A 26,653-nucleotide genomic window follows, 5' to 3' on the forward strand; every position below is an offset into this window, starting at 1 on the left:
ATTGTTTTTAATGCCTTGTGCAGCATTTTTTAAAATAACGAATATATTTTTATATATACTTGATATGAAGGATATCCATCATCTTCTGTGGCAAACTTGATACATAAATGTGTTTATGATGTGTTTAGTGAAAATAGGCTTAGGTAAATACAGTTAGAATAAAATATCCACAAATCTCTTGTGTGCAAAAAGAAATTCCTGTTCAATCTTAATCTGTCCTATGTAGCTCTTGACAATGTAAAATTTAACATGCCATTAAAAATATCAAAAGACTACTTGATAACCAACATATTTTGTATTTGACTTTAAATGTAGTCATATTTCTAATTTGGTTAGAAATATTTCTTATGGAGGCTGTTTCCTATTTACAGATGGTGGTCCAACAACAAACGGCAGATGGAAGTGTTGTGCTGTATAGCTGACTGTGTAATCGTTGTCACCTCCTCGGTGAGGACAAAGAGCTGTAGGGACAAAGAGAAGAGTGTTTACTAAAGCTTACTAAATTTAATATTGCAATAGGTTAATATACTACATACTGCGTGTGTTATAATTCATAGATATTACAATCTAATAAATAGAACATAAATGTAAAATAGGATGTATTGTACTATACACTTAATGAATACAAATATGTCAGTTCAGTTCAGAGATGCTTTATTTTGAAAGTGCTAACAGGAACGTAGTATTCGCTATGACATTTGTCTTGACTCCTATAGCGGGGTGGTCGGGTTTGGTCACTGTTGATACAGAGACAGCATGAGACAGTTCTCTGTTCGGATCATGCAAGCATGGGGATATTTGGAGGAGAAGACAGTTTGACAGCTAACTCAAAGAAAAGGTAAGCCACAAATCTCAACATCAGGCATTAGGAACAGTCCAGGGCACGACTTATTACAATGTTTATGAGCCTTCACTTGAATTGTGGCCACACAGCGCAAGATGCAAACGTGTTGTGTCTTATGAAAAAGAAAAACTGCACCAATGCAATGCATAAGAAAAGTTATTCCATGACTGTGGAAAATCCACGATGTAGGCATGTAAATCCGATACAAGGTGTCTGTAACACGTAGTAATAATCATGCACGTTGTATTTTTTCACAAAAAATAATAGAACTATTTACGAGTATGTTTATTATGATAGAGAACAATAAGGTTTTTGTAGCTGACACTCACTGAAAGCATTTTATGCAATATTAAAAGATTCTAACATTTTTTTTCCCTTATGGGGTTTTGTATATAGGGTTCATGCAAGTTGAGGGAAGGTCACACCCTGAGCTGACTCCTTGGCTGCTACTGCTGTTGCAGTTCTAAGTAATATATGAATAGAATACAGAGGGATAAAATAGTGTATGCCATGATTATCTTCACTACTGCGAAGCACAGATGGCAGATGGTCAACATCAGGGAGTCTGCAGTGAGTCAACATAGCATGAAAAGTAAATGACATCTGACAGTAAAGATGGACAATATAGCAGTGCTTTAGTGGGAGGTGATAGTGTTTCCTGTCATTAGGAGCACTCTGAGATTCAATCAAACGCTAGATGGCTTCTAATAGAACAGTTTTTTAAAGGAGTAAGCAATGTGGGGAAGGGATTTCTGCTGAAATTGACATTGCTGTTGTAAAATCTTCACATCCTTGAGTAATGCCGGTTGATAAACTAATTACAGAACGCAAATTAAGGAAGGCATCCCCAAGTGCTCCTTTTGACATTCAGTCTGACTTAACAGCACAGAGAGTAAAATAATATAGGAAACACAGAGGTGCACACAAGCTTGCTCGAAGTTGTTCGCATCAGACTGACAAGTGCTTTGTTATTTCTCTTAGCATTTGCATTTCTCCCGGGTGATTTTCATTTCCTTCTACATGCACATTAGCAATCACTAGAAAACCTCTGCAGACTGGTAGGACCTGCTTTGAATGTGTGTGTGTTTAAAAAAAAAGAGCGATAGAGAATTACATGCTCTGTATAAGTGACTCTCACTTGTTTTATTACATTTCTATCAAAACTTTACAAGAAACTTTTATGTCAACAACAGTTTCCTGTTTTGCTTTGTGCATTTGTTTCTTATATTTGCCATTCGAATTAAGTTTCTTCAACACTGTGCTCTCGACCTAGTGTTGCCAAGGTGTAGTCATCATACCTGTGCATTCTCAGCTTTCAGACCACCTCATTGCTTGATTTCGTGTGAATGCTCTAAGATGTTTCCTGGACTTTGCATGTGCCTGTGGGAAACTTTGCACCCCTGCACTCTAGTGTGTGTCTGAGTGGAACAGCCTGCTCTTGCCAGGCAGCTATCAGTGTATTAATAGGTGTTTGAGCTGCTACTTTGGTCCCAACCCCCAACTGGCTTTTCAGTTTTCATAACACAAACAGGCCAACAAACCCCCCTGCCCGACCCCGACACCCCCCCCCCCCCCCCCCCCACTGCTACATAAAACAAAACAAGAAAATAAAAATAAAAATATGAGCTTATTTTAGGCTCAGTGGTAGATAACTGACAGTTTGGGTTGCATGCTGTATGTTAATAATAGGTGGTGAGTTGCAGGGTTTGTTGTTAGGTAGCCTAAGATGACCTGTCATTCAGTCATAGATAGGATTTTTTATTTTTTTTTAGATTGTGTTATCTATAAAACTTTAGAGATAAAGGTCATTTTAAAGGTTATTTCTACAACAGGAACCACCTTGTTGATGTCACATTTGAATTATTCCATTTTTACATGGCTATATTAGATTTTCTTTTTCCTAGGAAGTTGAATAAGTGGAGGAAAGAAAGAACAAGACTGAGTCTGTTTATTCTCAAGGGGAAACTAAAGAAGAACTTTAGTGTGATATATGGGGGGGGGGGAGAATCATAGTAGATGCTTTGGTAGTGAACATGGTGTCAGGCTGACCATATCTGGGAACTGTGTCAGGGTGTGCTTGCTCCCACGCTGGCTGATAGATGGGAAGGATGGCTAAACCTGGCATATTTACCATTTTATTAGTTTTAACTAACCTAATAAATAATTTAACTAACCTCTGTGTCATCATTAGCCACGGGTGTTGGCAGTAATCTGTTAGGTGGGAGCGCTTGTGTTTGGTTGGATAGAGCAGTTAAGAAGATGTCAGACTTCCTCTATTCACTGGTCCGTGCTGCTTGTGCTTCTTTTATGGTCCCAGGGACAAAAAAAGTATAAATAAGAAACAAAAAAGGAACCGCATGGCATAGCTCCAAGCTGCAGGAGCTATTTTTGGGTCCAGCTATGGGAACATAACCAAGCTCCCAATAAGTCATACATGGACAACATGGTGGCTGTAAATCCTGGTGCTATTGGTGGGCTGACTCTCATAAGTGATTTACAGAATCAGATAATGTTAAGAGACCACTTTCTGCACACCTTGCCGTTGTTCATAGCATCAAACAAACACAGAGCCTCAACTGTAAAGTGTATTAAATCAAACAATACGTTTTGTCTGGATCACTTTACAATGTGGAGATCATATTTCTTTGAGGTCACTCTAAGTAGAAAGCATTTGTTTTATGAAAGCGCTGTGCATCCTTTCCATCACCCCCTGCCGGTAGGTTCAAGTACCCTGTTTGACCTGTAATTAAAGCTCCTTGTGGTTATTGCATAACAGGCTCTTGTGTGTTGACTAGTTGCTGGCTCTTGTTGTTCTGCAACAGGTTAGTGGGCAGGTTTTATAAGTGACTCTCACTTGTTTACTATTGGAAATATGTCTTCTATTTCCAAACAGCTGCTTATAAGATGTGTGAGTAGATATTGCCAGACAAAAGAAGAAAGAAGCTACCTTCACTTTGTTCCTGCATTCACAAGGGGTCTTCCTTGTAGCTCCACATTTTCAACTTGTTTTTTTTTTTTTTTAATTACACCAGACAAATGCAGAAATGCAAAGACCTCTGAAATTTTTCAGTTCACTTTTGATTTCTGAAGGGAGTTATCAGCCAGTGCGCACCAAAATGCCTCTGGATGCAGCTGGACAGAGATACACTCACAAAAATCTGTAAAGCACTAATTATATAAAATTATAGGTTCATTTATTCAAATAACTAATCATTAAGGAAAATACGCTTGGTATAAACTGAATACCAATCAAGTCAATTTCATTTGACCAGATTTGATCAAATTCAACATTTTACACTGTACTAATGTAACATGGGAAACTGAAATGTAATCAGATTATTTAAAGTCAGTATTTGGGGCATAAATATTTTTTTTCAGTGTACAAACAACTATAGCAATGAGTCAGCATTTCTAAACAGATCATAACATGCAGATATGACTCAGTAGCATATCAATGAAAATCTCTTTGCATAGAAGGGAAAACAGAAACACGAGTCCTCAGATCGGCCTGGATCCAGGGTTAGCATTGTTACGTAATATCAGTATTAAATGGAATCAGATACAAATATGATGTGAAATGATTCAAACATAGTGACAAACAGACTGAGAATGATCTCCTAACTCTGAACCGCCATGATGCTTGTAGATGCTTTTCAAAACACATTTATCATATGGTTGAGTCTCGTGGCTCTCACTAGCTGCATCAAACAACAGACAAAATAAGGAACCATCTGCTTAGCAAGCTAAATACCTGAATGTAAAAGCAGTGTTATATGGGGGGATGCAATGGAATTGACACTATACTAGATACACTAGATATTTCCACTTTTGCCAGACTTACAAATCAAGTGAAAAACATTTTATAGGATGTGTTTTTGGAAACATTTCTGAAATTAGAAGCAAGATGTGGGGTGCTAGCGAGGTAACCTCGGGTTTAATATGAATGGTTTTTATGAAGCAGTTATTTTCAGAATATTTTCAATTCAGTTTAGTTAGAACTAGTGAGATATTCAACTCTCTTCAAAGCTAAGCGTTAAGAGGTGGCTTACTCAGAGACCAGCAAAATCATATCTTTTGCTGACAGGCAGCTTAATGAGATGTTTTTAGATATAATCTTAATTAAAACCCTAAAGACTTGTGCAGGTTGTCACTATAAGGTTGTACAGGTTTTTATTGTTAGTTGTTTAACTACTCACCATTCAACACCAACATGGTTGCAATATTAAGGACAAGTGTAATCCATGCTACATGCACACATCTAAGAAAGACATTAATTTAGTGGAACACAGAATTGTAACTACAGAGGGATCTACCTTTTTGTTAATGCAGGGGAAGTGTTATTGATAAGGCTTTCAACTTCACAACTTGGCACAGTCTGGCCAGAGCCAGCTTTTCTTCCTGGCTTTGGCTTCACCAGCTTTGTCGCTTATTCCTCATATTTGTTTAGGTTTATAGTTTTTTCCTCTTTGTGAGAAATAGAACAAGAAGTGTGCACTCTCACTCCATGTTTACAAGCTCCTGGCCACAAGTGACTGGCAAGTTGATAACCTCTGTTGTGTGACTGCACAGCATGATTAGGTTTAGTAAAGCCAGCTCATGGAAATTATTTCTGGGTTTGTGAACAGTACTGAACTATGAGTGCAGATGTGGTAAATAGACTTTCTCATCCTCCCGTTTATTAAAAAATAATAATAAAAATTATGTGACGTGTGTTATATTACTTAAGGCAAACAAATGAATCTGTAATGGTATTGATATCTCCAAACACACTCCAAATTACTGTAAACGTCTGCCTACTTGTGAGAAAAATGACCTCGGGGCTGCTGTTCAGGACTAGCTGAGCTGCTCTGTGCTGCATATAGTCTGTTTTTTCAATTAGTACCTCCTTGTTTGAAATTACGACATAGCTTATTTTTCTAGTGATGTAAGTTATGAGCAACAAAGGAGGCCTTGTTTGACCTTTCATACTGTTCATTTTTTTCTTCTTTTTTTTTGCCTGTCCCATTTGGTTCTTTAGCCGTCAGAATTGTTGTCTGAAGACCAACAAGGATACCCAATGGATCATCACGGCCTTGCTGTATTGCTCCATTTGATCAACCTTTGTTGTTGTTATTATTTATTTTATTTTATTTTCACTTGTAACAGATGGGACAGACATGACTGAGGGATAGGAAAGGGAGAAAGAAAGATGAAGGAAAAGAAAAACAGAAGGGAAGAGGGACAGTGAGAAAGGGCACATCACCTGTTGAGAGAAAAAGAAGAGAAAACAAGCAAAAAAAAACAGAGCAACATACTAAACACAACACCATCACGTTAATCTAGCTAAGTGTAAACAGCAGTAAATACTAAATATTGAATGTTGTTGTGTAGCAAGCAGGACCGACAACGCATAATGTGCTTGGAAATAGCAGCCAATAGAGGTGTAGTTTATGTCTATGAACAGTGAACACCCGTGTGCACACCTGTGTGGATCAGCGTGCTTGTATTCAAAAGGTTTCCCCATGTAATGGTCTGCTAGAGGATGTAGAGAGCCATAGCCCCGTCCCCCAGGGCATGAAGCAGGCATGGAAGAGATCCAAGCTCCAGACATCCAGAGGCCCCAGAGTGCGAGAGGGGCATCCGTGCCACCCTCCTGGGAAGAGCTGAGGAGAGCCCCAGATGAGGGGTCACCCAGTAGCCACAGAGCAGAAGCCAGAGGGGGCTGCAGTGGCGTGCCCGCCGGCTCTGCCGGCAGCCAGCTGTGCCAGAGTGAACCGAGCCGCAGGCCCAGAGGCCCGAGGGCCCCCTTTGCCCCGGAAGAGGCCTGACCGAGCAACAGGCACCAGGCCCCGCCAAGTAGTCACCGGGAGTGAGCTGGTACATATCTCAGCACCCAGCCCCGGACACCAAGAACCACCAACGCACCGACCCCTGAAGGCATCAGTTGTGTGTGTGAGTGTGGTGAGGGGAGATAGGCCTTTGGAGGGCCTGAGAGTTCCCCGAGAGGTGGAGTGTAAGACCCGACCTGACCGAGCAACAGGCACCAGGCCCCGCCAAGTAGTCACTGGGAGTGAGCTGGTACATACAGTGGGGCAAAAAAGTATTTAGTCAGCCACCGATTGTGCAAGTTCCCCCACCTAAAATGATGACAGAGGTCAGTAATTTGCACCAGAGGTACACTTCAACTGTGAGAGACAGAATGTGAAAAAAAAAATCCATGAATCCACATGGTAGGATTTGTAAAGAATTTATTCGTAAATCAGGGTGGAAAATAAGTATTTGGTCAATAACAAAAATACAACTCAATACTTTGTAACATAACCTTTGTTGGCAATAACAGAGGTCAAACGTTTACTATAGGTCTTTACCAGGTTTGCACACACAGTAGCTGGTATTTTGGCCCATTCCTCCATGCAGATCTTCTCGAGAGCAGTGATGTTTTGGGGCTGTCGCCGAGCAACACGGACTTTCAACTCCCGCCACAGATTTTCTATGGGGTTGAGGTCTGGAGACTGGCTAGGCCACTCCAGGACTTTCAAATGCTTCTTACGGAGCCACTCCTTTGTTGCCCGGGCGGTGTGTTTTGGATCATTGTCATGTTGGAAGACCCAGCCTCGTTTCATCTTCAAAGCTCTCACTGATGGAAGGAGGTTTTGGCTCAAAATCTCACGATACATGGCCCCATTCATTCTGTCCTTAACACGGATCAGTCGTCCTGTCCCCTTGGCAGAAAAACAGCCCCATAGCATGATGTTTCCACCCCCATGCTTCACAGTAGGTATGGTGTTCTTGGGATGCAACTCAGTATTCTTCTTCCTCCAAACACGACGAGTTGAGTTTATACCAAAAAGTTCTACTTTGGTTTCATCTGACCATCTGACCCAATCCTCTGCTGTATCATCCATGTGCTCTCTGGCAAACTTCAGATGGGCCTGGACATGCACTGGCTTCAGCAGCGGAACACGTCTGGCACTGCGGGATTTGATTCCCTGCCGTTGTAGTGTGTTACTGATGGTGACCTTTGTTACTTTGGTCCCAGCTCTCTGCAGGTCATTCACCAGGTCCCCTCGTGTGGTTCTGGGATCTTTGCTCACCGTTCTCATGATCATTTTGACCCCACGGGATGAGATCTTGCGTGGAGCCCCAGATCGAGGGAGATTATCAGTGGTCTTGTATGTCTTCCATTTTCTGATGATTGCTCCCACAGTTGATTTTTTCACACCAAGCTGCTTGCCTATTGTAGATTCACTCTTCCCAGTCTGGTGCAGGTCTACAATACTTTTCCTGGTGTCCTTCGAAAGCTCTTTGGTCTTGGCCATGGCGGAGTTTGGAGTCTGACTGTTTGAGGCTGTGGACAGGTGTCTTTTATACAGATGATGAGTTCAAACAGGTGCCATTCATACAGGTAACGAGTGGGGGACAGAAAAGCTTCTTACAGAAGACGTTACAGGTCTGTGAGAGCCAGAGATTTTCCTTGTTTGAGGTGACCAAATACTTATTTTCCACCCTGATTTACGAATAAATTCTTTACAAATCCTACCATGTGAATTCATGGATTTTTTTTTCACATTCTGTCTCTCACAGTTGAAGTGTACCTCTGGTGCAAATTACTGACCTCTGTCATCATTTTAAGTGGGGGAACTTGCACAATCGGTGGCTGACTAAATACTTTTTTGCCCCACTGTATCTGAGCGCCCGCAGCAGCAGGGAGGCCCCGCATCCCAGATCCCAATCGGACGGCCACACCTCCTCCCAGCCCCCCCGCCCCGATGGCCAGCAGAGAACAGGGGTGTGTGAAGACCCCAAACCTCCCTCCTCTCGCTCACTACTCATGTGTAGTGTTGCTGCGTGTTGTTCTAAGGTGCAGACCTTTCATACTGTGTAGATTTATTGCATGTTTACATATTAGCATGTTAAACAAAGTTGTGACTTACAGCGAACTTGCCCTCCCATTTTACTTTGTACTCGACACCCACAAACTGAACTACAAAGGGTGACAGAATAGATGCAACATTGTTCAGTTTATAATTCTGCAAATGAACTTCCTCACCTCTCCCTACCGAACTGAGTGTTTTTATATTAAGAAGCTTTGAGAATGTTATCTGTGTCCCCCCGCTATAAAAGTCCTTTCCATATCCCTTTGTGTACACATTACAATGGCTTATTTTTAACCTGTTGGGCTCTTTAGAAGTGGCAAGGGGAGAGCAGGCAGGAAGCTGGTGCAGGATGACAGAGGATCCATTCTTCCTGTCTCCCTTCCCTCACATATTACTATGGTTTGTGTTGCCGCTCTGTGATGCCCACCCCACCCCCAGTGAAATACAAATAAATAAAAATAATGTGTGAACAGATGCACTGAGGGACACTTCCTCAGCCACAGTAGACCTGCATGGGAGAGAAGCTGTGACAGTTTGACCTACTAGATAGTGTTCGAGAGCAACTTACTGAAAGGAACTGGAAAAAACTCACTTTAAATGTTGGATATTTAAGAAACATCAAGCAGATAAGAAAACATGAGAAGCTGAGCTGAATAAAACATATAGCTGGATGGGCGGGGATGGGCGTCCAGGTACACACCGGCTCACTCCTTGGTGGCTGCTTATTGGGGCCTGGAGCCTGGGGCTTGCTCGGGCCACTTCGGGGGTGGGGTGCCCTCGGCCTCTCGGCCTGGGGCTCGGTCACTCTGGCACAGCTGGCTGCCGGCGGAGCTCACGGGCACGTCACTGCAACCCCCCTGGCTTCTGCTCCGTGGCTGCTGAGTGACCCCTCATCTGGGACTCTCCTCAGCTCTTTCTGGGACAGTGGCGCGGCTGCCCCTCTGTTGGTCTTCCTTGGTCTCTTGTGTTCTAGGGGCCTCTGGATGTCTGGAGTTTTGATCTCCTCCATACCTGCTTCATGCCCTGGAGGACGGGGCAGTGGCCCCCCCACACCCTCTAGCAGATCATTACTTTTAAAAACAAGCGCGTCCATGCTCACAGGTGTACACACGGGTGCTCACACACACAAACTACACCCTTTTTGGCTCCTACCTCAAAGCACACTGTGCGCTGTCGATCTTACGTGCTGCACAATAATGTTTAATATTTAGTATTTACTGTTATATTCCCATATATCATCGTGATGTTGTTTATTGTATTACTCTCGTTTTCTTCTGCTTGTTTTCTTTTTTCTTTCTCAACAGGTGATCCAGGTGATTGATATATGTATTTTTTTTGTCTGCTTATTTAGTTGGTTTTTGGTTTTTTTGCCCTTTATCCCCGTCCCTCTTCTCCGCTGTTTTCCCCCCCTCTTCCTTTCTCCCTTTTCTTTTCCTCATTCAAGTCTGTCCCGTATCTAGCAAGTGAAAATAAAAAATAAATAAAATAAACAATAAAAGGTGAATCAAATAGACCATTACGGCAAGGCTGGGATGGTCAATTTGGTAAAGTAAATCCGTTGGGCATCTTTCTTCGCCTTTAGACAACAATTCTGATGGCAAAAGAACTAAATGGGACAGGCAAAAACAAAAAACAAAAAAAAACAACATATAGCTGGATGAGCCACAAATACCTGTTTGACTCTGTAAGCATTATTAGAAACAAAGTAAATTCATTCAAATCTAAATTTACTGTATATGAGCACTTTATTTAACAATTCAACCCTAAGAGATACAGTTACTAGTTACTTTTCTGCCTCAAGGTTTGAGTTTAAACAGTACTTTTATGAAATGTTATTAAATTAAAAGTATTCTGTGTGCACTTTGGAGTCTCTTGGTGTGGCCCTCCACAACAGGCCCAGTCATATGGCCCCTTCAGAAAATTAAATTCATACCCCTAACTGTCAAACATGGAAGAGTCATATAAGGTGCCTGAAAATGTAGACACAGTAGCTTTAGTGTTTGGGAATGATTAATGGGCCCTCCACAGCAGTCCCAGTTTTTCATGGGACCCCATGGGAAAATAAAGTGCCCTGCAGATTAAATTCACTTTTGCTTGCGCATTGGTGAGTTAAATGAACTCAAAAAAGAGAGGTATTCAAACCAAAGCCACCACCACCACCACCACCCCCGCCTATTATCTTACGTCACCTCCAGGGTTATCTGGGTTATGACCCTGAAGGTTGACCTTTATGGTTGGATTCTACCATATCTAACTTCTACAGTACGTGCAACTTAAAGTCCTTCCATCCTGCAAAAAGTAAGAATGAAATGTTAACATCAACAGCACTTTATGAATATATAAGCTCAAGTATTTACAAAATGAGGAGTGTTTACACTTTTAAGTATGCTTTTCAGACAGTCACTCAGTAGTCTGAAAGACTTTTGTTAATGGAAGTTTAGGTCAATGATAGTTTTTTAAACATTTAAACAATATTGGCACTTAAATTTAACTCTAAGTACTTATTGATACATAAACAAGCTGTAGAGCTTATTAGAGCTTTGATGTGCAGAACAGTTTTCAGCTACAGTTGAAATATGGCTTGTAAATAAATATCAAGGCCAGTTTTTCTTTTTCTTCCCTCTGGTTCTCCATGGTGTTTGTGGTATTTTATCTTATCACTGATAAACTCTCTCTTATCCAGTGGAGTGCATTCATTGTTGCTTTGAGTGGCATTTGTTTTAGTTATCTAACAAAGAAGAGTTTTTAATTACACAGTCCTTTTTTCTGTTATGTTGCTGACAGCAGCGTGAGAATTCCAGCCAGCTATTTGCTCTTAGGCCTGTTAGTTTTTAAATTGGGTTTTCATAATTAATTTAAGCTTTCAGTCTGAGCTTTTGTTCTTTTATATATACCCATGGGGTCTGGATTTTCTCAAACTAACTGCATTCTTCCCAAAATAACTTTCTCGAGTTACTGCTTTTAAGGCAAAAATGCTTTTTTCCCCTACAGTTGAAATTCCTTTAACCCTGCAAAAATGCAATACTGCAATTGATAACACATGTGCTAACAATAATATTCTATTTTAGTTTATACAAAATTAGCCATTGTGCAATTATGCAATAATGACCACTAGGGTCAGTGGAGGAAAAAAAAAAGTCGTTTTATTTCACAGCAGCATCTGCAAATGGCCTGTATTTGTATAGCGCTTTTCTAGTCCCTAAGGACCCCAAAGCGCTTTACACAACCTGTCATCCACCCATTCACACACACATTCACACACTGGTGATGGTAAGCTACATTGTAGCCACAGCCACCCTGGGGCGCACTGACAGAGGCGAGGCTGCCGGACACTGGTGCCACCGGGCCCTCTGACCACCACCAGTAGGAAACGGGTGAAGTGTCTTGCCCAAGGACACAACGACCAAGACTGTCCAAGCCGGGGCTCGAACCGGCAACCTTCCGATTACAAGGCGAACTCCCAACTCTTGAGCCACGATCGCCCCACATCTGCAGTCCATTTTACTGAGTAAAAGAACCAATAAAGCTAATTCTGGGACAGCAAAAACAAAAACATTTGGATTTCTTATTAGTTCCGGCTGGTGAGCTGTAGTACAGACCATATAGTCATGCAAAAAAAACAAGTATGTCCCATGAAAATTATAGGAATTTCTTTTTAACCAATTTTTTTTTTTTTGCTTTTCTGAGCAAGAAGCAAACATTTTATCAAAATTGATAGTCTAAGATAAGATAAGATAAGACTTTATTGATCCCACGGCAGGGAAATTTGTTCTACCTTCAAGCAAGGAAAAATGTGCACTTTCATTCATTTATTAATCAAAAATATCAGCAGATGTGACATAGGCTTCTGATGGAGGTTACATTAATAATAAAAATGATAACTTTATTTATAAAGCGCTTTTAAACAAAGTGCTGAACAGCTATTTTAATATTTAAAAAAAGATAAGTGAATAAAAGCAATACAAAAAACATTACAATTTAAAAACTGATAACAATTTAAAAACTAATAGGCATAAAATTAAGACGCATAGGATCAGGTGACCAAGTAGGTCTTTAACTTAGCTTTAACCCTTTCATGCATGAATTATGACAACCTCAATCAGGATTTTTTTTATTAAGTACTTTTATTCATCTTTAGGCATGAAAAAATATTTTTGAACTTCATTTTTTAAAATATGTACTTTTCAAAGAGTTGGTTACATGTCCACTTAGGTGCACAACATACGTTTTGACTTATGAATTTGACACATCAGTGTCCAGTGTAGTGGTTTATGTGCAAGTATATCAACACTGACACAAATACAAGAAAACAGCTGTCCACAACGATAGCTGTCCACTGTAGTGGCCACTATGCGTGAAATGGTTAAAGCCTTGTAGGTGAGCAACAGGAACTTAAAATCTGCTCGAACCTGACAAGGCAACCAGTGAAGACATTTCAGTACTGGGGTAATGTGCTCAAATTTCACAATTTTTGGCTAAAATCCAAGCAGCTGCGTTTTGTACCATCTGTAAATCTGTAAACCTCTAAAACCTTTTTTTGGTAACCCAGAAAGAAGAGTGTTATAATAATCAATGCACAAACACACAAATGCAGTCTTCTCCTGGTTTCAAACACTTGAACTTTAACAAGAGTTACCTGCAGATCCAGTGATGAAAGTTTGGAGTTCTTTAAACAGACTGGGGAGCCGAGTCTTGTCAGACATTTAAAAGCTATGTCTTTTGTTAACGACCTTCCTCACTGTGAAATGATTTATATAAATTAATTGGATTTTTTTTTTTTTTAAACCCTGGCTAAAAAGTTGTAGTTGCTATCTACAGCCACTGGATAACATGTTTGTTAGTTCAAGTGATAATACCAGTCATGTCTCTATTACATATTATTTGAGACTGTATGACTTGTACATCACCTACCCACATAGCAAAATTGGTATGGCCCCGATCTGGCCCACACAATGTTCTTATACATGGCCCACATACCGCAAAGAATAACAGCCCTTTGGTGGCCCAGATCTGGTTTGCCAGAGGTGGCCCACACATGGGCCAGCACAAGACCAGTTGCAGACACACTGGTGGTCCTTTGCTGGCCCATGTGTGGATTACCTCTGGTAAACCTGATTTGGGCCACCAAAGGGCCGTCATTCTTTGCGGTATGTGGGCCATGTGTAAGTTGTGTGCAGCCAAGGGCCAGTTGCAAACACACTGCTGGCCCTGTGCTGGCCCAGATGTCAGCCTAATGTGTACCTTAATCAAGCCATGTAATAACAACATGTGCTGGAACATAATAGTGCAAAAGTAACATGACAAAACTGTTCAGACAGTGAATGGACTGATTCATATATAGCGCTCTTCTACTCTCCCAGATTACTCAAAGTACTCTATACAACATTCCACATTCTCCCACTTTCTCTAGACTGAGTTCTTTCTAACTATATTCATACACAGACTTGCAGACTAGAGGAGCCAGGGATCAAACCACTAACCTTCCGATCAGTAGGTGGCCTGCTCTACCTCCTGAGCTACAGCCACCCACTGGTGCAGAGAGTAAACCGTCACTAGGTTTGGGATATAGTGTACACTCACAAACTTGTCAAATCTGCATTTGAAACGTTGGCTACCATAGCAGTATAGTATTGCAACATGGCATTTAGGTCTTCTGACTAAAATAGGAAAATAGGAAGATAAATAGTGCCATCATTGCCAGACCTGGCCCACATCTGGTTGACATACACCCTGCCATGACACCAGTCAGTCAGAAGTGCCAGCTTGATGCCGGATCCAGGGAAGACCTATTTTCTATGGGCCTGGGCCACATACACCAAACCACAATCGGGCCAGATGTGGCATGCCATCGCATAAACAGTAGCATCATTGCCAAACCTGGCCCATATCTGGATGACATACGTCTTATCATGCCAGAAGTCAACCAGCAGTGCCGGCTTGATACCAGATCCAGGCCAGACCTGCTTGCTATGTGGGTAGAGGTGACTGGCGTTGTGTTTTGGCACTACAGGGAGTGCAGAATTATTAGGCAAGTTGTATTTTTGAGGAATAATTTTATTATTGAACAACAACCATGTTCTCAATGAACCCAAAAAACTCATTAATATCAAAGCTGAATGTTTCTGGAAGTAGTTTTTAGTTTGTTTTTAGTTTTAGCTATTTTAGGGGGATATCTAAAGCCACAACTGTTTGACTGTTTGGCTCAATGGTCAAAGAATAGCTGATATTGTCTAAACAAAGTGTTAAACTGCTCACATTTTTTTGTGAAAAAAATGAAACAATATTTTTCCTTTAGTGAACAGCACTTATCCTTGAAAGAGTAGTTGTCAAACAGCTAACAGATCATCTGCAGAGGAATGGTTTATTTGAAGAGTTTCAGTCAGGTTTCAGAGTTCATCACAGCACAGAAACAGCTTTAGTGAAGGTTACAAATGATCTTCTTATGGCCTCTGACAGTGGACTCATCTCTGTGCTTGTCCTGCTAGACCTTAGTGCAGCATTCGATACTGTTGACCATAATATCCTATTAGAGCGATTAGAACATGCTGTAGGTACAGGGAGTGCAGAATTATTAGGCAAGTTGTATTTTTGAGGAATAATTGTATTATTGAACAACAACCATGTTCTCAATGAACCCAAAAAACTCATTAATATCAAAGCTGAATGTTTTTGGAAGTAGTTTGTAGTTTGTTTTTAGTTTTAGCTATTTTAGGGGGATATCTGTGTGTGCAGGTGACTATTACTGTGCATAATTATTAGGCAACTCAACAAAAAACAAATATATACCCATTTCAATTATTTATTTTTACCAGTGAAACCAATATAACATCTCCACATTCACAAATATACATTTCTGACATTCAAAAACAAAACAAAAACAAATCAGCGACCAATATAGCCACCTTTCTTTGCAAGGACACTCAAAAGCCTGCCATCCATGGATTCTGTCAGTGTTTTGATCTGTTCACCATCAACGTTGCGTGCAGCAGCAACCACAGCCTCCCAGACACTGTTCAGAGAGGTGTACTGTTTTCCCTCCTTGTAAATCTCACATTTGATGATGGACCACAGGTTCTCAATGGGGTTCAGATCAGGTGAACAAGGAGGCCATGTCATTAGTTTTTCTTCTTTTATACCCTTTCTTGCCAGCCACGCTGTGGAGTACTTGGACGTGTGTGATGGAGCATTGTCCTGCATGAAAATCATGTTTTTCTTGAAGGATGCAGACTTCTTCCTGTACCACTGCTTGAAGAAGGTGTCTTCCAGAAACTGGCAGTAGGACTGGGAGTTGAGCTTGACTCCATCCTCAACCCGAAAAGGCCCCACAAGCTCATCTTTGATGATACCAGCCCAAACCAGTACTCCACCTCCACCTTGCTGGCGTCTGAGTCGGACTGGAGCTCTCTGCCCTTTACCAATCCAGCCACGGGCCCATCCATCTGGCCCATCAAGACTCACTCTCATTTCATCAGTCCATAAAACCTTAGAAAAACCAGTCTTGAGATATTTCTTGGCCCAGTCTTGACGTTTCAGCTTGTGTGTCTTGTTCAGTGGTGGTCGTCTTTCAGCCTTTCTTACCTTGGCCATGTCTCTGAGTATTGCACACCTTGTGCTTTTGGGCACTCCAGTGATGTTGCAGCTCTGAAATATGGCCAAACTGGTGGCAAGTGGCATCTTAGCAGCTGCACGCTTGACTTTTCTCAGTTCATGGGCAGTTATTTTGTGCCTTGGTTTTTCCACACGCTTCTTGCGACCCTGTTGACTATTTTGAATGAAACGCTTGATTGTTCGATGATCACGTGTCAGAAGCTTTGCAATTTTGAGACTGCTGCATCCCTCTGCAAGATATCTCACTATTTTTGACTTTTCTGAGCCTGTCAAGTCCTTCTTTTGACCCATTTTGCCAAAGGAAAGGACGTTGCCTAATAATTATGCACACCTGATATAGGGTGTTGATGTCATTAGACCACACCCCTTCTCATTACAGAGATGCACATCACCTAATATGCTTAATTGGTAGTAGGCTTTCGAGCCTATACAGCTTGGAGTAAGACAACATGCATGAAGAGGATGATGTGGACAAAATACTCATTTGCCTAATAATTCTGCACTCCCTGTATATAAATAAAACTGAACTGAATTGAATATATTTTGCTACAATATCACTGATCATGAAGAACTAGATTCAATAATGAATTAAATCTATTCAGTAAGGACTGGGGAAGATCTAAACTCTTACTCTACAATAGGGGATTTTAGCAAACACAGTAAAACAGGGAAAACAGTGCTATACAGGACATACTGACCACACTACAGAAACACTATTTCTCAGAAACAGTTACCTCAAAAGACCGGAATGCAGTGATGTTATGAGACATGCTGTGTCTCTCGTAGTTCCCCCCTAATTGGAAGTCTTCTTGTATCTTCTGCTGATAACATCACCACTGCTTCTCCTGCCTACACATGTTGCACATGTAACTTCATGATGGAAATGACCACTCTTTGAATGCTGTCAAACTGGCATTGTGGAAACTATAGGACGTCACAACTGATTTAAAGAAAAAGGCAGTTTGAGGAAAAAGTAGGCGTTTAGGGAGCTTGTCAGTAAATAGCTCGATTCAGATGGAATTGACTTGATTCGTCTCATTTTTGGAAAAGAGCGTCCGTTCACACTGAAAGATAAAATAGGAGCCAGGTTTAAGAACTGTGAGACTATAAAACTAAATATACTGTTCAAATTAAAATGGTCATGTAAATGAAATAACTAAATGAAATATAATAATATTAGCTGGATAGACATAGTTCAAGATAAATATAAAACAGTGTGTGTCCAAAAGGCAAAGGATAAATCGTAAATGGACTAGTATTAGTAAATGGACTGGATATAGTCCTTTCTAACGTATAAGTACCAGTCCAAGTACCAGGAGGTTGATGGGAAATTTGCTATGGTTATGTCCAGCTGGAGAAATTGTGTACTGATCCTGTAGATAGTGTGTTGTGTCCTGATTCATTTAACCCATTTAACTGTAGTTTGTTCCTGTAAGTGTTTCGTGATTCCCGATCTAGTACGATTATTGTATTCCTGATCCAAATGTTCTTCGGGATTGTGCCAATGTTCGTCATAGCTACAAATCAAGCTATCACTGATGCTCTTACAAAAGACCTGCAGAATTCTTTCGATGACTGTATATTTTTACATTTTTCACCCCCAGAAAATGTAGGCACTCTTGGCTTTTTTTGCAAAGATGACCTCACCGATTTAAGGTGTAATCCATTCCTTCAAAAATGGAAATCTACAACAATTGTATTGGTTTTAGAAGCGCCAAGGTCAAGCTTTTTCTCCCCTGGGCCCTGGATAATGCAGGAGAGCTCAAGGGGTCCTTTATGTGGGCCACAATCTTCAGTATGTTGATGTGGTTTTGATGCCTGCTGTATCTGAAGAACAGCAACCATTTCAAAGCTCCTCATTACAAGAAGTGTTAAAGCTACAGGGTGGTGGTTTTCTTGTGGGCAGGATTGTTCTTCTTGTGTATTTTGTGCAAAAACATTACAGTGTGGTGATATTCAAACACTGGAAGGAAATGAAAGGGTGGAACACAGGCCAAAGAAACATAGCACGGTTGTTGTTATTGTTAAGCTATCTCTACATTATCAATATTTTTCTCTGACTTTTTGCTTAATACGGGCCACTCCAGTCAGACTCCCATGTTTCTGTTTCTCATGAACTATCAAGAGGTACAGTTTGTACTTTTTCAGATGTAGACATATTTATGTTCTGCCTTCCAGAAAGAGGGAAAGGGACGATTTATTAGAGTCACTTTGGTTTAACAAAAATAATGAGAAACAATTCTGTTTAAGGAGAGAAAAAGTCTTTAGCAATAAAGGCTTCTCACAATACCACAGATGACTGATCCTTTTTTTAAAGCATTTTATGACCTCAGAACATCAGGATCCTGGTATGTTTCTTCATTTTCTATTCCATAAAACGTGTTAGGTTTTATTGTTAGGTCGCTCCTTCTTTTAGAGTCTGACAGTTTATCTTAATCAGAATTCATTTGCCAAAATCACTTGTGAAGTAGCAGTTTGGCCTAATTACTTCAAACTGCTGCGCATATGTTGCGAGGTCTGTGAGTGAAACCTCGCCATCCACTGAAAACATCACCTTGAGTTCTGTGGTTGCCAAGAAAGGCTACAGCATCTGACACGTGTTTGGACTCATGTTAGTATTTCCTGTTATTAGCACTTCCAATAGGTGATGACTCTCTGCTGTTACTCCTGCATTATTACTAGTGTGAGGCTGCTACATGTGGTGAACTGGTGGCCTTGATTTGTTTTTACAGCTGTTACCAGACAAGCAAGCAATGCATACCAGTTTGACAGTGACCGCTGTCAGACCATCTAAACATCTCACTAGGGAAAGAAAGAAAGAAAGAAAGAAAGAAAGAAAGAAAGAAAGAAAGAAAGAAAGAAAGAAAGAAAGAAAGAAAGAAAGAAAGAAAGAAAGAAAGAACTCTATTAAAGGAATGCACTGAGCTATTGGAAAAAGCCTGACCTATACTGAAGTTTAGTTGCTGTTATGTAATTTTGCTAATGTTTTTATTTTTATTTTAAAATTAAAATTTTAAAATAGTGCTTTTAGTGCTTTTGTCACTAGTTCAATAATCATATACATGTCAATCTAATTCCAATTAAATTCAGTTTTATTGAGATATGATATTGGAGAGAAGACCCCAACATTCAAATAATCCCTTATGAGCAAGCACTATGTGGAGCAAGCCTTCCTTTTTAACAGGAAGACACTTCCAGTTAAAAGGTCATTATTCCAGGATCATCAGCCTGGAAGGAAGTTTTTCCAAGATCAGGATCAGCCTCATGGAGGACTGTAATGTGAGCAGCTAGTGGATCACGTGATCCACAGTAACAGTAAGCTTTATCAAAAAGTCAAGTCAAGTTAGTTTATTTCTACAGCACATTTAAACAACAGACATTGACCAAAATGCTGCACAACAGTAAAATCAAAATCAATCAATCAATCAAAAAAGAAAACAATACAAATGAAGGATAAAAAAATAATAATAAAAATAAATTCATAGCAACTTTCATAAATACTAAAAATGAAGATAGTAAAAGAAAAAGAGACACAGTGGGGAAAATAAAACAGAAGCTGGCCTGAAGCTGGGAAATGAGAAGAAGAATGTTTAAAGTTGGGAATTCAAGATTGGTAGTTGGGTAGATGACCTAATCTGAGGAGGGATCTGCCCGATAAAAAATAAACTTTGAAACCTAATCTTTAAAGTATTTAATTTAATTCAGGTTTATTTGTTTAGCCCCAGCTCACAACAACAACACCTTAAGGCAATTTATACTGTAGGGTAAAGACGTACAGTATCAATGGGGAAATGATAACCTGTGAGAAAACAGTAGGTGACGGTGGAAATTAAAAGCTCCCTTTTAACAGGAAGAAACCTCAAGCACAATCAAGGTCAGAGAGGCGGGCGTCTTTTACCACGATCTGTTGGGTTTGAGAGGAAAGAGAAAAGAAAAGGATAAGTAGTGTATGAGCAGAAAAGTAGAGAGGATGTCTGCTTCCTGAAGTCAAACTGAGGGTTGATTTCACAGGTGAGGAGCCTGACAGATGAAGGCTTTAATTTTGGAAAGTCAAGGAACCACAAGAATGCCTTAACAGACTTTTAATTATTTTTTATAAGAAAAAAACCTCATCTGTGGAAAACTGATCATTCAAGTATAAATATGGTGGTAAATCACAGCACAGCTGATTAAAACCAAAGCCGTGTCTTAGGTCTACTAATCAGGGCAAGTTACTGAACCACCATGTAGTGGCAATGAGTGCGCGTGTGCTGGACAAAATGCACCAAAAGGGCATAGAAACTGCTCCGTGTATGTGTGTGGATCTTTTGGTTTTACAGTGTAAATATTTGAGCGCTGGGTAAGTGTAGACTAGTGCAATATAAATATCTATCCAAGTAAGCCATGCAACACAAGAAAAGCACAGGGACTTGACCCACATCAGTGTCTGCTCAGCTGTTATGCTACTCTGCTACATGTACTGCAGACGGTGCTGGGACTTTTAATAAACATGGTCAAAATTTGGAGATTGTTTGGAGATTGACAGCATAGTGACTTATAAAGTAAAATTTCTTAATATAATGGTGTGGAAAGGTTAACTAAATTAGGGGGGAAACTTATGTTATTGTTGTTATTTTACACAGTATTAGTGATACTGTCCCAGCTGGCCTGCTGTAATGGTGCTCAGAGCTACAGTATAAAGACTCATTGTTTTCTTCATGAACCAGGTTATTGTAAGCTGCATGTGCTGATGCTTTGTCAAAGTGATGTGTTTTTTTATGTCTGCACTCAGTACGACTTTTCTTTTTTTAAACACTGTTTGAATCTCTGAGTTCAAACACTGGTCAGCAGTGATTCCCAGCTTTTTTTCATAGCCGTAAAAGAAAAGCAGTCACAATATTCTTCAGTCTCACTGACATGTCAGTATGTCAGTGATTTTCGGGCTTTTGTTCTCACCAGATGAACCGGTATGACTGAGATAAATGCTGACAGGAAGCAGTGTAGGATGAGAAAAACCAGAGGACAAAAAATAGTTTGAGAGGAAGAGTCTTCAAGAGCAGCAGTAAGAGAAAAAGAAAGAGATCAAGCGGAAAGGGTGTTGGCTTTATTGTATGTGTGCGTCTTAATGTGTCTGGCTGAATATAGGACACACAATTCTCTGGGCACAGTCAAATCAGCATGCATCTGCATCACCTAAGTTCAAATTGAGAGGTGACGGCCTAAGAGAAAATAAAAGACAATAAAACCACAGGGACAAAGGAAGTGACGAATCAGCAATAGCATCTCAGTTTGTTACCGCAAAACAAAGACAATCCAAACCACTTGGCTACAATTCACAGATAGATTGCAAGCAGTGTTTATTGGTGACAATGGCACATAGCGAGCACTTGCCAAGGCATTATGATATGTGCGGGTGCGTGTCCTTGGGTTAACAATGTTCTGATGGGGAACAATACATTACGAGAGGCAACTGTGTACAAAACAGAAAGAGGGGCAATCATTGTTTGGTTCTTGATGGATTGAATCATAATTATAAATATTTGTGTGTGTTTGTGCGTGTCATCATTGTCACTGACGGAAACTCAGAACTGAAGTTCATGGGAAAAACTGTCACAGCACAGTTTGTGATGCGAAGAAAAAAAAAGTAAGGGCAGGCTACAATAGCCTGTGGCTACGATGTTGTTCTTCGCTGGTAGGATGGCATTAAAAGACCAAATCAGAAACCTATTTGCACATGGTAGTAGTAAAGATAATAGTTGATGATTCTTAATATAAAGAATGCAAAAACACAAGTGACTTTTTTACTTCTGTAAGTTACTTAAAGATCAATATTCACATTAAATTCCCCCTGTGCTGCAGTCGATTTGAAATACTCCTCAGCTGGGGGAAAAAGCTGTGGTTAAACAATCTAAAGTAATCCGTGGTTGCACTTGATCTTAGCAGACTCAAAACTTTCTCTGGGTTGGTGGAGGAAAACTGCAGAAGCAAGCAGTTCGGAAAGAATCTTGCAGGCAAGCTTTGCTGTAATGAGCTTGGGACATTTCCTGTGTGTTGCCTTCACTTCAAACCTAGTTACAAGTCATTTTTGTATGCTTGCGACTGACTCATGAGCATTTGAGAAGCACTTGACTTTAACCTTTAACATTGGCGAACTGATATTTTAATTATAATAAGTGTAGTTTAAGCTGTTTTACGCAATACAACATGACATCCAGTCTGTGTCCAGACTTATAAGAATACAATACAACTTTATTTAAATAGCACGTTTAAAACCAAAGGCTTGAAAAGTGCTTCACAATATTACAATAGATCAAAATAAATTTATATAAAAGGCATTACCAAAATACAAAACAAGCACTAGCACTAACACTAACAGATGGGAAGCACTAATTAGACCAGAAGTGTGGGTTAAATAAAGTAGGTATCAGACCTCAATTCGGAGGGTCAATTCATACAAATATAATATCAGCTAAGAGGCTAAACAAAGATATAATAATACGATTAAAATAGATGAGATGAGGGCACTAGCTAGTTGGGAATGCCAGATTAAATAGGTAAGTTTTCAACCGTAATGTGAAAGATTGGATAGAGTCCGAGGCACGAATAGTAGTAGCAGGAAGGCTGTTCCAGAGGTTAGGTGCAGCTGAGACAAAGGCACGATCGTCTTCTGGTCCTCAGTCGAGACCTAGGCTGCACCAAGAGTAACTGACCTGATGATCTTAACGCTCGACTAGGAGTGTACAGGCTGAGAAGGTCAGTGAGATAGCTAGGCGCAATATTATTTATTAGCAACAAGATTTTAAAATCAATACAATATTTGATGGGTAGCCAATGCAAGTCAGCAAGAACTGGAGTGATAGAAGCATTTTGAACAAGCTGTAATCTGTGAAGAAATCAGCATACATTTAATTTTCTCTGTTATTTTAGTTTATTTTTAGTACACTAAAAAAATATTGATGTCGATAATGCTGACTTAACTTCATTTTATTATATGGTAATTTTACTTGTGTAGAATATAAAATGTTACATTTAATGGAATCTGGTCAAATTAAATTTACTTAATTGAAATACATTAAGTTTATATTTTAAGCATGTTTTCTTAAATGTTTAATTATTTGAATAACTAAGCGTTTGATGGGTCCTGTTATTTGTTAATCTGTCTACCAAGCCTGCTTACTGTCCTCACCTACACCGTTCAGTGTTTGTTTCTTTCTTTTCATCACCAGTGTATGTTCAATTAAAAATAAGAGAACTAAATTTTCACGAGAGTTACAAAACTATTTTTAATATATTCTATTGTCACAATGAGTAAATAAGCAACAGAGACAAAAGCATCAAACAAGAATATTTCAGTTGTAAACTTAAACTTTTTCATCTTATATGTTGGATTGAGTGGAGAAAAAAATGATCCAGTCACGCAGAAGATTTTGGATGATGAAATCAAGTCTGCCTGTATTCTGAGAGCTCTTCTCTCCAGGCTCTTTTACACACACAAAAATAATTATAAAACTGAATATTTAGAGAAACAACACCGCTGACTCACAACATTTCCACACATTTCTTTCCCCTTTTGCTTTTCTATCTCTCTTATTCGCATCTGTCAAAATGCTTTCATTACTCTGTCCCCTACAGAGAATTTATTGACGATAATGCGAACTCTTATTGCTTTTTCAGATATTTTTCTCATACACTCTTCAGTTTATATCCCTTTCACATCTGGCAAAATGTTTTTGTAACCATGTTGATAAAATGTTGCTATTTTATCAGTTGTGTTTGACTTTAATCATTTGAAATCTTAAAAAAAAATGTAGATGCCTCCGTTTCACAATACATTTTGCTTCAAGGAAAAATTAAACAGAATATGCAGCTGTAGATTTTTGCATTGAGCAAATCCCCGAAACAAAGTCTGACTATAGAGAGCGAGAACAACAGAATTAAAGCACTGACTGTGTATTTGTTGTTAGAGACTCTGTAACTGGCTGGCTCATTAAAGATGAAAAGCTAAAGGGAACTCGCTGCTCTTTTGCCCCAAAATAACAATAAACACACATCTGTTTCTGTGACCCTGAGTGGACAGTAGAGAGAAATGACTGCGGGAGCATGAACTTCCTTTGCTGATAAATGAGAAGATACACAAACAGCGAATAAACATACACGAATGTGCTTATAAAAACTGTGCGTTCACACAGAGGCATTCGGGTTCGGCCTGCAACAGTGACGCTATGCGGAGCGCTTGATTTCATGCATGCTAGTGGTGGTTTTATGTCGTACTTGAATGATGCAGCTGAAGCCACTTCACATGTACATATGGTGGGAGACTTAGCGTAGAGATGTTTCACAATTACATTGTTCATGTTCTTCTTTTCCTTTTAGAGAAATGTGGAAAACCCTAACACTCTCCCTGCTGGTTGCACTAGCACTCTTCACAGAGGTGAGTACTCCTTTCACCCATTAGCTATTTAAGTGTCTAATGCTTTATGTCAAAGCCAGAATGTGCTTTGATTAAATTAGAGGACGTAGATTTGTAGTATCTCTAACATACTCTTTGTTTTTGATGACTACCTTGCCCAGGTGGCCCACTGTCAGGATATGGAGTCCCTGGCAGTCACTGAAAAAACAATGCCACGGCAGGAGAATTTTACTAACATGGATTTGGCCGACTTACTTGGACAGTCGAGACGGCAGATCCTGGCTGCTCAGTTTGAATGCTACTTGAAAATAATCCACGATCCAGTAACAGAAGAAGGTGATGATAACACTTTACCCATTGTTCCATCCCAGCTGGATGAATTTCTTTTAAGTATATTATTCCTGGTAGATGGAGGATGCTGCAGTATTAAAGAAGCATTGAAATCGTTTCTTCTGCAAATATAAACATGCACAGTATGCATGAAACAATTAATTAATAAAATTAATTAATAAAAATTCATCTATTTTCATTGTGTTTGGAAAACATTCCACATAATTATATCAGAGCCAGTGCTAGAACAGATGACTTGTTGCATTACTAGTAAATGAAGAGGAAAGGGAAAATAAAACTTTAACTCATGATCTCACCAAGGCAGAAGAAAAACTCCTCAAATTCCTCACCTATATCGGAAGACTTTAAATGTTGGTAGCAATGGCATTTAAAAGCTCCGTAGAGCAAGCATACACAGGAGGTGGGGTTGTTTACCGCTAACCCACTAAGTTGTTTTAGAATGTGAAATTGGCTTGAAATAAACCCCTGAACCACCATCAACAAAAGTCTGGATATTTTCCATCCTCCACCTTTCGGGGGCAGTAAAGGAGTCCATTGCTATTGTGTAGACCTCTCTGTGTGATAAAGCAGTTACTGTATTTTCTGTTTATCAAGTAAAAATACATAAAGGCACTTGATGATGTTGATATTAGGGATCTGTGGGGGCCATAGCATCACTTCCAGTACTTCTTGTTCTTCTTTACGCTGAAGAGAGTTCTTAATGACTTTGGCTGTGTGTTTGGGGTCATTATCCTGCTGCAGAATACATTTGGGGCCAATAAACAATCATTTCTTTTTCTGAAAGCACTCTTTGTTTACAGCATTTTGTTTACAGCACAGTAGTGTATATATATCGTAAAGCAACATATAACATATTAAGTAACTGATAGCAGTTGAATAGTAAGGAAGTGAGGTGTATTACTGGCAGTCCTTCCTATTTGGTGTGTGCACATTCCTTGGAAAAGAGAAAGAGAGAGGGACAGAGAGAGAGAGGAAGAGAGAGAGAGAGGAAGTGAGTCAGAAAGAAAGGAAACTTGCCCTTTGTATTTCCCCAGTGCCTGTTACTCCCATTCAGTACTTCACTGCCTTTGAAATGTTATTGTGTGTTTCAATTCCCAGCATGCCTCTGTGGGACCTGGTATAAGCGAATTTCCGAGTATTGTTGAGAAGCTTTGTGTAGCCCAGCTGTGGTTACACTCTCTATATAAGAGTAACACACTATTTATAATGAATGGAAAATCTATATAAATAGTAATAATAATTTAAAGGGTTGCCTGTGGATGATAAAATAAATTCAAAATGAGCAGTTGGTGTATAATCACTTTAGGGTGCCTCTCGCCCCTCCGGGTGTTCTTTTAGCTGTATCTTTGCTGTTCCTTGGACTGCGCTCTTCTGGACAGAAATCTTGGATGTCTGGGATCTACTGGTGGCACTTGCCAAGCTTCAAGGGCACTGCACTCAGTGCTCTGATTACCAACGGAACAGCTATTGCCTTCACCCTTAACATCTTCTTGAGCTCTTCTCTCAGCCCTACTTCTCAAGCTTCTTGTGTTCCTTCGTCCTGATGTTGCTATTACTCAGTATAGCTACATCTATCACTACAGCCATCTTCCTCTGCTTGTCCAC

The 26,653-nt window shown here is 39.9% G+C and overlaps 1 protein-coding gene across 1 annotated transcript in view; it reads left to right on the top strand.

Annotated features, from left to right (window-relative positions):
* calcrl2 (calcitonin receptor-like 2) overlaps window positions 1–26,653 on the top strand; it is a 41,197-nt gene that overhangs the window by 615 nt on the left and 13,929 nt on the right. The window contains exons 2-5 of the mRNA XM_085443120.1: window positions 372–447; window positions 717–838; window positions 24,661–24,718; window positions 24,859–25,033. Coding sequence (XP_085299246.1) covers window positions 372–447; window positions 717–838; window positions 24,661–24,718; window positions 24,859–25,033 — 431 coding nt within the window. The remainder of the gene's footprint in view (window positions 1–371; window positions 448–716; window positions 839–24,660; window positions 24,719–24,858; window positions 25,034–26,653) is intronic.

The sequence above is a fragment of the Copadichromis virginalis genome, linkage group LG20, assembly GCF_057382275.1.
Source record: "Copadichromis virginalis isolate Kocher_CV1m ecotype Utaka linkage group LG20, C_Virginalis_male_GT1.1, whole genome shotgun sequence".
NCBI lineage: Eukaryota > Metazoa > Chordata > Actinopteri > Cichliformes > Cichlidae > Copadichromis > Copadichromis virginalis.